This window comes from Pavona decussata, unplaced genomic scaffold, assembly GCF_977016875.1.
Source record: "Pavona decussata unplaced genomic scaffold, jaPavDecu1.1 SCAFFOLD_102, whole genome shotgun sequence".
Lineage (NCBI taxonomy): Eukaryota > Metazoa > Cnidaria > Anthozoa > Scleractinia > Agariciidae > Pavona > Pavona decussata.
In genome coordinates, this window is record NW_028145517.1 from 1527743 (window position 1) to 1540000 (window position 12258).

General features: G+C 40.7%; 3 protein-coding genes across 4 annotated transcripts in view; 2 read left to right on the forward strand and 1 right to left on the reverse strand.

Annotated features, from left to right (window-relative positions):
- Positions 1 to 2238: 2238 nt before the first annotated feature.
- LOC146471543 (uncharacterized) overlaps positions 2239 to 12258 on the reverse strand; it is an 11663-nt gene continuing 1643 nt past the window's right edge. Inside the window, exons 2-3 of the mRNA XM_085120764.1 lie at positions 3148 to 3260; positions 2239 to 2345 (exon numbers count right to left, since the gene is read on the reverse strand). Coding sequence (XP_084976890.1) covers positions 2239 to 2345; positions 3148 to 3260 — 220 coding nt within the window. The remainder of the gene's footprint in view (positions 2346 to 3147; positions 3261 to 12258) is intronic.
- The window catches only part of LOC146471544 (uncharacterized), a 65874-nt gene continuing 60364 nt past the window's right edge, over positions 6749 to 12258 (forward strand). For both annotated transcript variants that reach the window (XM_085120127.1, XM_085120126.1), the window contains exon 1: positions 6749 to 8973. In XM_085120127.1, coding sequence (XP_084976253.1) covers positions 6836 to 8599 — 1764 coding nt within the window. In that variant the 5' untranslated portion in view covers positions 6749 to 6835 and the 3' untranslated portion in view covers positions 8600 to 8973. The remainder of the gene's footprint in view (positions 8974 to 12258) is intronic.
- Positions 10784 to 12258, forward strand: part of LOC146471545 (uncharacterized) — a 61839-nt gene continuing 60364 nt past the window's right edge. Inside the window, exon 1 of the mRNA XM_085120732.1 lies at positions 10784 to 12258. This exon is cut by the window's right edge and continues 537 nt beyond it. Coding sequence (XP_084976858.1) covers positions 10784 to 12258 — 1475 coding nt within the window.

Sequence of the window (12258 nt, forward strand, 5' to 3'; positions counted from 1 at the left end):
TCTGTTCATCTCCTCGCCGTTTCGTAGTCGCGACTCAAACTTCATGTTGCTGCTTAAGCGCTGCAACCTGAAAAAAAGACAACCGTTTACTAACTAAAACGTATCTTTTCTTTAAATGACCTTTTAACGTATAGGAAGGTTATTTTACTATGAATTGGTTTTAAACTCGTGTTCACGTTATAATGCATTTTTCCGTCATTTTCTGGAGACCATCACTAATAGAGTCAAACGTAAAAGGTAAGAAAAATTCAGCTAAAAGGACAAGAGCCCAGTTGTTCAAAGCCCGATTAAGCTAACCCTGGGTAAATGCAGAAGTTTGATTCCAGTTTTATGACTACTCAATACAGATTTTTCAAAATATTTTGTCCCTCCGTTTTGATGTAGACTTTTCCTTACCATAAGCTTAAAATTAGCCTATAAATACATTTTTAAAGAGCGACATGAAAACAGATGATCGTGGAGAAGCTTTAACCCGCTTTCGAACAACTGGGCCAAGGTTTTTACTTGGCGACCTCAAAGAAGACTAGGATTTTTTTTGTTGGAAGACTGCGCTTTTACTAAATCAGTTAATGATTTACAGCAATTACTAAAAAAAAAGTTTGAAGTTTTTGTAAAGTGAAGTATGTAGAGACTGCTCGGCAAAGTGTGACTGTGTTTACTGTTTTTATACGTGACATCTGGAGAACTAATTTACCTGATAGTTTTTGCTTTTTTTATTTTTGCGTTTACCGCACTCCTTGAATGAACTTTCTCCCGAGCAGACTTATTTTTAAAACTGTTTTTCCGCGAAAAGTACGTGTGATAATTTAAGTGTCTTCTTTGCTGTGGCGTTCCATTGACACCCGTTCTGAAAAAAAGCAGGAGTTTCTGGAAACAATATATATTCGGGAGAGGAGTGATCACGGTTAGAATGACAGCTGTCACTGATTCTTTTCCCGCCTTTCTCCAAGTTCTCTGCTCGGCTCTTTAGTTCCCTCTAGTCTCTTCTCTTACATGATCTTCGCTTAGATGCACCACTACTTAGCCAGAAAGCGACTGAGAAAGTGTTTTTACAATAAGATAATAAACTATTTAAATAAAAGTAAAGAAAAAAGTTACTAGTTAATAGCGCGAATAATTTGCTTAAAAGTTTGGGAATTACTTTCCGCAGGATCAAATGCTAGTCCATCACAGGATAGCCAGCATGAAGTGAATACAAACTCTCCTGGATGCGATGCCAGTCCAAAACAAGGTTACCAACGTCATTTTGTTGGGTTTCCATAGTGACAGCCTGGTTTCCCATTTATTCACCTGGCCCACGGTTGATCAAGAAGCAATAACTTTATCCAGTAATCGCTATCCAACGCTAGTGAATAAAATGTTCCCTAATTATTTCTTTATACCCACTGAATAGTAATTCATGCATTTGATAATGTTGAGCGTTCTTTAAACAACAGGAGTCTGGTTGAAGAGAGATAATGACTATGAAAGAATAGTCGACGTCATGGATCAGGCGAAATTTCGTTTGATAATTCTGGGAACTTACCGTGTCAATAGACCATATTCGTATTCTCGGTTTTGAACTGGATCGAGCTTGCAATGGAGGCTCTTGCCGGGGAATATATTAGAAACTATTTGCATGTGAAAAGATTTCCCCGCATAAGCCTCGTGTGCAAGCTAGTTCCAGTTCAATACCGAGAATACGAATACGGTCTATTGGGAAGGTACGTTTTCTGCCAGCTCGTTTGTACGCCAAAATACTTAGCGATTGTGCCCACAAGAAGACACCAGAATGGAAATAACAATTTGTGTAACTGGAACACTAATTTCCGGTCCAACTGTTTGGAGCGGAGAAAGTGGAGTACCTACGAAGGTCGTCCGTTTGTTCCGGAAAATTTCCGTAGGTACTTCATGTGTCCCCTATTATAGTGTATTTAATCCGCTGACCATTTGCATTTCAACCCGTTAAACCGAAACTTTTTGCTGCATGAAAAGCGCCGCTGGACTCCGACTAAAAAAGTTACAAAATCAATGTGGTAATTCTTAATTTTCTTGTCTTTTGTTTTGTGCTATTTAGTTAGTTGCACGTTATACGCCAGTTAGCTGCATGTGGCAGTGAAACTCGAAAGGCTAAGCTCCTTTGGTCACTGCACACATTTTACCTTTGATGACTTAATATGTAATTTAATGTTGTCTCTATGTTTCTTTTGTGACGTATTGTAATTTCCTTTTGTATTAAATTATTGAAATAGTACATAATTAAAAAAATTTGAAATCTGAAAATGCCTCGGTAACGCATTGGTGTTCAGTGGTTTCTTTGGCTTGCCTGGAGGAGAGAAGTTCGCATTTCTGTTTGTCTATTTCATCTAAAAGGAAAGGAAACAATCAACGGATGTGATGTGATACAACGGTACACAGATTAGAAGCGTAACGCACTGGCGCTGATTGAAAAATTGAAAACTCACAACAAGATTCACCACAAAATAACCTTGACTGCAGGGTTGTCACAAGGTTTTGAAGTAGATGGCTTTATTTTTTGTAGTAGGTGACTGATTTTGCCAAAAATCTTAGGATTCATTACAACAGTCCAGCAGAGTAGCTGACTGAGATCATGAAGGAGGTGGTGGTTTTCGCCTACAGCCGGCTACTTTTGACAGATAACTCTTAAACAATTCAAGGAGTTTCTTTGTGTAGATCAAAATCAGAAATGTTGAATAACCTTCTTTAGAAGGTTAGTTTTGTCTAACCGAAATATTGGGCAATAAAATTACCCTTTTTAGCTGTCCGATCAGCCTTGCTTTTGACAGCCTGCTCAAGTTGAGCCTAAGTGGACTGTTCTCAGAAAAACATGGGATTTCTAGTAGTCAAACCGGAGCTATTGATGGTTACTGAAAAAAATTGCAAGTCATAGCTAAAGAACCTCTTTTGATCTAGTATGAAACTCTATATAATTTTCTGTCTTCTCTGGATTTTTTGGGAGGGTGGGGGGAGTGGAATCCGAAAAATGCGATTGTGAGGGAGGAGTAAAACTAATTGTGGACAAAATTTTGATTTTCGTTTTCATTTCCGTTTTAGGTCACCTTAACATCCATGACAGGGAACAGGGTATCTACAATAGTCGTTTTATTTTGTTTTTTTTTTTTTTTTAACAAAAACGAAATGATTTACCTATCAACTTGAGTCTGTTATCCGACATTTCTTCGTTTTCTTCCTCCAGTTCTTTTAATCTTCTTCTCAGTTCGCTATTTTCTGAGGCACCGTGAGACTTCTTTTGCTCATGCCTGCAAACGGAATGCGTGACAAATATTACATTTAATTCACTGATAGATGTAGTGTTTGAAAACGGAATGCGTGACAAATATTACATTTATTTCTGATAGATGTAGTTTATCAGTCAGTGACACAGGCATGCTTGAAGAAAAGAAAATCCGAGTTCTCCCAACGGGAGTCGAACCTATGATCTTCCAATTACTAGTTCAGACGTTTTTTGCGGTTTTCCGCTCTGACATTTAGGACCAAAATATGTAATTTTCCAGAGCCCTTTTTACAACTGGACCTCTTCTCTAGAATCAAAAGAGATCCTTTCTTGCTAGAATTCATAATTCATAGCCATTTTAGTTCAGACTTTCAAAAGAAACTGAGTGACTGAGTGGTTAAATCTAGAACCTACTTTAGAGCAAAAACCATACCCTTTGCCCGGCCTTTGATGCCGCACACAACACGTGAACTGTAAAGAGAAAATGCACTTTGATATCGGGAGTTAACAGCGCGCACTACCGAGTTATCGATGCACGCGGAAGGTTCCTAGCTAAGCAGCGAGAAAAGAAGCGTGGGCGACTTTAGCTTGTTGAGTGATTAGTAAACTTCCCAAGAGCATTCATAACGGCGTGCGCTGAGTCTTTTCTCATTTATTTTATACAACTATAAATTGAACCAAGAAACTGAGCCCGTTTGTCATGACATGCCATAAACTAAAGCCTCGGGGTTTCTTTTCGGTTTCCTTGTCATTTGTCATAAGGTGGACGATTATTGAATTTTTTTTTTTTTCGCTCCTTTTGTTGTCAGTCTCTAAGGAGGTTTTTTTTTTCTAGGAATGAGCCTTTTGCCATTTATTTTATACAACTAGAAACTAAATCTGTTTATTTCTAATTCTTGACATGCATGTCATAAGGCCTCGGGGTTTCTTTTCGGTTTCCTCGTCATTTGTCATAAAGTTGACGATGGTTGAATTGTTTTTTTCGCTCCTTTTGTTGTCCGTCTCGAAGAAGGTGTTTTTGGTTTTTTTTTTTTTTTTTTTTTTTGGTTTTCTTAGAATGTTTGGGTCAACAAGATGCCTGCTATCAGCTGGCATTACGCGTGATGCTGGGGCTGATTCATTTATTCCAACTGTATGCTTCGCCGATTGATGAAACTATCCTTGCTAATGGAATAGTTTGAGTCACGACGATAGCGTTACGTTGTTTCTTTTGTCAGTTACGCGACTTAGACTTTCACCGGAAATTTTTGAAATTCTATTACGATAACGTAAGCTTCTTAATGACCTCTTTTCAGTCTCGCGTCGTGGTCTAAGACTGTCAAACAAAGCTCGATTCCTTCGCCATGAACTCACCAATTTCCACCGTTTTAAATGTCGAGTGCTTCTTAGAAGTTATTCTTTCGATTTGCCGCTTCAAAATGGTGAAATTGCTGTTTGAAAACGGCACACTTGAGTCCAGAATATGTTATAAACAATATGATGCCACAGTTTAATGCAGTTTTAATGAAGAAATCAAATGATGCGTTGACGTCACACAGGTAAGGGTGAGTGGGTTCCCTCCCTAGCGATATAAGCGACAAGAATGGATTTTGATTGGCCTGCTGTTGTTGAAGACAATCAGAACAATACATCCCGAGTAGGAGAGGGGAGAGTTTAATGAATAAATTAATGTACCGATTTGTAGCTACGACGAAGAAAAAGAAATCGACCCGTTTTTAGACACGGTATGCCCCCTCAGGGCATCCCGCGTAAAAAGCGCGAAGTACCGTGTTTTGTTTTGTTATTTTTGTTCCGACATTCGGTAATGTACTTTGAGATGGACCTTGAACTTGGCTGAGACTGCTATCAAATCACGTTATGTAATAGTGTGTTGTTCCAAGGTTGTTATCAGCTTAAAGGGCACTGATATCACCTATTTTTAGTGTCACTTTCAATACCCAAGAAACCTCGACTTCTTGTAGTTCCCGTTTGCTCATAGGATTAGCCCAGTGTTAAACCGGACGATGTAGCAGCTCTCATAAGGTAGCTTGGAACTCTTCAAGAAAACAATAGAAGAAATGACAGAACAATACTCCCAACCCTACAATTAAAAACTTACGAGAGCTGCTACACTCAGCCAAGCGCGATCATAAAAGCTTCGGTTTGAACGATACCGGATTCCCTCGTTCGCGTGGTCACAATCTCCTCATCCGAACATTTCCCGCCCCCCGTTAGTTATATTTTCAATACCATAACAGAAAATTCAAACGAGAAACGGGCTCCCAGAAGGAAGGAGTGGTTAGTTAACGAACCTTGCACAACTTTCTCAACTAACGAGGAGAAAAACAAAACATTCCTGCATTGCGTGAATGCGGCTTCTGTCATGTCCCTAAGTAATTTTAATGCGATAATTGACAGTTCATATCGCACCAGTAAAAGATAAAGAATATACCGCAATAATAAACAAAGAATGGTAAACAGTGTCACACAACTTCAGAAAGCTAACGACATCCACATTACGCCCCAATCCGGCTGAAGTCACTAACGAGTTCCAACGATTGATTCTGTAGTGTTTCGCAACGCGCTGAACACTGTCCGTTCAAGTCATGTAGAGCTGCTTGACGTAGACTTTCATAAAGTCCGTTATCGTAAGAGTAAAGCCGGGTGAAAGGGTACCTGTAAAGGTACCAATTGGATAAAGACATCATCGAGTATCTGTTGAAATCGAGATAAAGAGAACAATGACCTGGACTTTCTTCAGCGAAATCAAGAGCTTAAAGCCTTGAAGAAATCAGTACAAAAAGGGCCTACTTCCGCACCAAACCTTTAAGGCCAAATATGTTAAGAAGATTTGATAAAAACAACTGATAATGTACAGACTTCTTAGAGAGCGGGGGTACTCGCCATAATGGATTATACGGGGAGGGGGGGGGGGACCTTTTTCAGGCTAAAGGTATATAAGCGGACAGGGATTTCATGAGCCGAAGTATACAAAAGGATAGAAAAACTGAAATTTAAGTATTTAAAAGGGCCTTTCAAGAAATCTCCGACAGACGAACCGAAAAGAGATCCGGCCTTTCTATTGTAGGTATGTGAAAGGGGAACCATTTGCTATGGAAGGTATATAACAGGGTTGCAAAACTGGTTTATTAGGGTAAGAATTTGGACCTTGGGGCGTAGCCTCCCCGCAAAAAGGTTTATAGAGTAAACCTTCCCCCCCCCCCCCCATCCCCCTCCTTCGCCCCACAAAGACATTATCAGTATTATACATTAAACGGACCACCACCGGCACTAGGAAGTTCAACTCAAAAAGTGTAACTAGAAGTCGAATTCGAATTTGGAACTCCATATTGAATAAATAGCACCGGCGTTCTTGCTTTCGGATAATGGAAATGAATTTCTCCAACTACTGTAGTCACGTCCGCGGCATTAACTTTTGACCTTTAAGTAAAAGATAAGAGAATGTGTGTATCAAATGACGTCGATCGCATAGAGCTTGTTATGAGGCTTGATATTCGACACTTTGCATAAGTTTTCCTCACGGTCGACAGCGGCAAAGGACCGTTTATAGACCATCACAGAATCTAACTGCTTTCTACTCCATTTCATTTCAAGACAGATATGTCGTCAATAATACTTACAGCCGTGTTTAAAGCCACTATCGGATTGATCGTGAATAAAGGAAGAGATGCTACAGCCGAGCGACTCAAAGACGGCGACGTGGCAGATCAGAAATTTCGTGACGTAATCGTGGGTGAAATGGAAGACATAAAGACGAAATTAGACGGGCTGGCAAGAAAGGATCTTTTAGCAGCGATAGATGCTTTTGAAACAGGCCTCTGGTACTTGTATCAAGCAATAGATGCGGAAGCTAGCGAGACCACGACCGAGACAGCAGAAACATTCCAAGAAAAACATTTGAAACAGATCAGCCCTCCTTCACCCACAGCCGCGGCGAATACTGTTGCTCTCATTACGGAAATGAAACGCACAAAACTCACAGAGTTTACCAACAAAACCATACGGGCACTTTCTCAAGCCAAAGAACGATTTAAAATGTCCCGTGAGGAAGCGACCAGAGCCTTCAACAATGAGGCTCTAGGTACGTTTAACCGCGTCACAGCCATTCGATACCGTGTCATGGCAACCATGCTAGGGTCAGCTATAGAGACTGTGGCAACCGCTGGTGACTTGTCAACTTTATCTGTAGAGAATGTATTGGAAAATGCACTACCAGAGTGCGAACAATGCCTTCAGAAACTCAACTCACTGCCAGATGTTCAGAACAACTTTAGAGTCGAGCTGGATAAAGGAATCTTCAATATCAAGGGTTGGTTTGGCATAGATGAACGGAGGCAAATGGTTTCCACTGTCTGTCAGGTAAACCGCGCCATCTATGATGCCAAGAAAACTGTCAATAAAGACCGACAAATCTGGAATTGGCCCTTGGTTGATACCGGTGAAGACAGAGTTGACCCTTTACGTGACGTGAGAGTTGCAAAAGTCCTTGAAACTGTTGGCACAGAACACAGCTGTGTCGGATCATTGTCATTTGGTCAGGAGGGACAAAAGGAGAACAGGCTAAAGCGGCCGGAGAATATCGCTACAAACTCGGGCGGACAGTTCATTGTAAGAGACAGTGGGGATAAAAATATCAAGGTGTTTGATTGCAACGGTAATTTTCTTCAAAGTTTTAACACTCGGTTTACAGACGTCCGTAAACGTGTTATTATTTCTGATCTCGCCACTGATGAAAACAACAACATCTATGTATTGGAATCACTTGAGAAGCCTGGAGCTAAGGATTTTCAGCTGGAAGTAAAGGTTTTTAACAGCACCACAGAACTGCTGTTTAAGTTTCCTGCAGGGAGTAGTAGTTGGCGCTCCCTGGCGAGGTTGGCAGTTACAAACAACAAAGTGCTAGTATTGAGAGACACTGGGAACGGACACGTGGCTGATGTGTACGATCATGACGGAATGTTTGTTCTTCACTTTGGTGAAGAGATACTAACGTATGGAGACGATATTACTGCTGATAACGACGGCCGAATAATGATACTCTGCAAAGTTCCTTCCCGTATTCATGTATTCACCGAAGATGGAGAGCAACTGTCCAAATTTCATATGAACATCGAAGGATATTTAAATTATACTCTTAGAATTGGATGCCACCCCGACGGAGAAGATGTAGTTGTCGGCGGCAAAGAAGAAAGCACAGGCCTCTGCAGTGTATCCATGTACACTAAGGACTTAAAGTTTGTACGAAAGATAACACTCCATGAATACCAAATTACTTACTTACACGCGATCACAGTGACCAGGAAGGGTCACATTGCTGTATCTGTGGTCGATCATGATCGCAATGGCAAGGTAATCGTTTTCTGAATAAAACCTCTGCCATGAACACTGATTATCGTGACAAACGAGACGAACTCAAAATTATCAGGATCGGAAAATGTATTTCTGCAGTAGTACAGTTTTGTTGATAGGACATACCGAATGACTGTGAAAGTACCCATGGATAATTACAATTGTATAATCCAAGGGGCAGTGATGTCGTGTTTTATCCTTTGTATTCCTTTATTATTTCATTGTTGGGCTCCCACAAAAGAGATTTAACTGTAATTTGAAAACATTTAGTGACGATTTTTTATTATGTAGCCATGAATGTAAACCGAGACACGAAATCCGGAACAAAATGACTCACGAACAAGAGTCAATCAATCGTGTCCTGTTCACGAATTAGAAGCCGAAGGTGCGTTAGAGTTTAGTGCCCTTTTTCGCGAGCCCTGGTATTAACAATAATGATAATAATAATAATGACAATGAAATCGATGATGATGTTAATAATACTTGTAGTTGATGTAGCTGAAAGCAGCTCACACAGTTTAATATAAACGAAATTATATTCTTCTTTCCTTTTTTCAGCCTAAACAAAAGTTGAGTAGACAGAAAGTGCAGGTGGATTCAAATTGGGTCATTGGTTTTACAAAAATCACTTTGCCTGTTAAATTTTTTCCAATGACTACTTTTAGTGACTGTGTGAGTCGAAACATTAGGTCTGCATAAAATTGTACTGGTACTAAGTACACGTAATAAAAGTTACTTAGAAGATGAGCAAAGTCTAACGGCGACGATCTACGCTCAGTACTCGTACGATTGCTTCCTCGTACAATCAAACGGAAAAACGCTTCATGGACAATACACATAGGAAGAACATCAGGAAGAAAACCTTTCTTATTTTTGCATCTTGCAATCCATAACCATCCAGGTAATCCGCCCCCAAACATAATTAACACTCGTTTTAGTGAACCAGTGAAGAGATTGTGAACAAAGCCGTACCTGTATTTCAATATTTTCAATAGTCACTGACATACACAGTTGCAAGAACAGCCCCTCACTCGGAATCGGCCACAAAATATGAGCAAATTTCCCTCCTTTCTGAAGGTATGAAACGGATCGAGAAGGGCTAATTTGGGCATCCAAGGGCACTATTTCAACCCTTTTGGAAACCAAGACTACCCCCCTTTTTTCCAATACAGCCCCCCTGTGTCTTCGTTTCGGCTACCGTATACAGAGCTATTTCTGCCCTGTTTACTGGGGTCAAAACAGCTCCATTTCAAATAGGCTAAATGAGACCCATAATAGTACTGTATTTAACTCACCGAAACGGCCCCATATTTGGGTCTTTTTCAAGAACAGATCTTTTCGATTTCCAGTACAACCAGAAATTTTAAGCCATTCTAGGGTAAGCAGTAGTTGATTTTAGCCCTCTAATATAGCTGTTTCTGACACTCTCTTGAATATAAAGCAGTTCTAAAGTGAAGTGTCCTTGATGCTATATTGGGGTTGATTCACCCTAAAAGTGTATTCGTTTTGGTATTATATGGGCTAAATCAGTCACCGTCACGGCATTGTGGCCACTGTTTCCCCTTTATACAGGTTCAAAAAGGCTCAACTTTGGGGCATTCAGTAGGCATGCTAAGAACCATTTTAGTTCTTTCTTTTAAGAGAGTTAGATCCAACACAGCTCTTATAAAGAATGTCGTTTCAGACATAATGGTGCTAATTTAGTCATTTAGAGTACATTTCTTTTGAATATAAATTGGGCTAAATCGGCCACAAAATATGGTGCAATTTTCCTCCTTTCTGAAGGCATGAAACGGCTCGAGAAGGGCTAATTTGGCCATCTAAGCGCACCATTTCAACCCTTTTGGAAAACAAAACTACCCCCACCCCCCTTTTCTTTTTTCCCAATACAGCCCCCCTGTGTCTTCGTTTCGGCTACCTAATACAGAGCTATCTCTGCCCTGTTTACTGGGGCCAAAACAGCTCCATTTCAAATAGGCTAAATTACACCCAAAAATAGTACTGCAATTTACTCACCGAAACGGCCCATATTTGGGTCTAAAACAGATCTTCCCGATTTACAGTTTATTTATTTATATTGCTTTTTTGTTCTGCCAAAATTATTTCCGTGAAATTATTTAAAATTTGATATCAACAAAGCTCCGTCTCTATATAAACTATCAAGAGATACACAAGCTTTCTCCTTCGTTTAAGATAGATATGTCGTCAATAATAACTGCCGTGTTTAAAGCCACTATCGGCTTGATCGTGAATAAAGGAAGAGATGCTGCGGCCGAGCAACTCAAATACGGCGACGTGGCAGATCAGAAATTTCGTGGCGTAATCGTGCGTGAAATCGAAGACATCAAGACAAAGTTGGACGGGCTGGCAAGAAAGGATCTTCTGTCAGGGATAGATGCTTTTGAAACAGGCCTCGGGTATTTGTATCAAGCAATAGATGCGGAAGCTGGTGAGGACATGACCGGAACAGCAGAAACATTCCAAGAAAAACATTCGAAAGAGATCAGCTCTCCTTCACCCACAGCTGCAGCGAAGACTGTTGCTTTCGCCGAGGAAATGAAACGCATGCAACTCAACGAGTTTAGCGACGAAACCAAACGGGCGCTTTCTCGGGCTAAAGAACAATTTAAAATGGCTCGTGAAGAAGCGACTAGATCCTTCAACAACGACGCTTTAAGCACGTTTAACCGCGTAACAGCCATTCGATACCGTGTCATGGCAACCATGTTAGAGTCAGCTATAGAGACTGCGGCAACCGCTGGTGATTTGTCAACTTTATCGGTAGAGAAGGCATTGGAAAATGCACTACCACAGTGCGAACAATGCCTTCAGAAACTTAACTCTCTACCAGATGTTCAAAACAACTTTAAAGTCGAGCTCGAAAAAGATGAACGGAGACAAATAATTTCCACTGTCTGCCAGGTAAACCGCGCCATCTACGATGCCAAGAAAACACTCAGTAAAGACCGACAAATCTGGAATTGGCCCTTGGTTGATACCGGTGAAGACAGAGTTGACCCTGTTCGTGATAGAAGAGTTGCAAAAGTCCTTGAAAAAGTTGGCACGGAACACAGCTGCGTAAGACCATGGTCATTTGGTCAAGAGGGACAAAAGGAGAACAGGCTAAGGCGGCCGGATGGTATCGCTGCAAACGCGGACGGACAGTTCATTGTAGCAGACGATGGGGACAAAACTATCAAGGTGTTTGACAGCAACAGTAATTTTCTTCTCAGCTTTAACACCCGCATTAGTAACGCCAGTAAAGCTGTTACTATTTATGATCTCGCCACTGATGAAAACAACAACATCTATGTACTGGAATCATTTAAGAAGCCTGGAGCTGAGGATTCTGGGCTGGAAGTAAAGGTTTTTAACAGCACCGCTGAACTGCTGCTTCAGTTCCCTGCAAGGAGTCATAGTGGTTCCTTTCCAAAAATGGCAGTTACTAAGGACAAAGTGCTAGTATACAGGAAAACTGGGAACAGATATGTGGTTGACGTGTACGATCACGAAGGAGCGTTTGTACGTCAACTTGATAAAGAAATAATTAATTTTGCGGACAATATTACTGCTGATGACGACGGCCGAATAATGGCACTGAACGAAATACATTCCTGCATCCATGTATTCACCGATGATGGAGAGCAACTATCCAAATTTCAGATCAACATCGA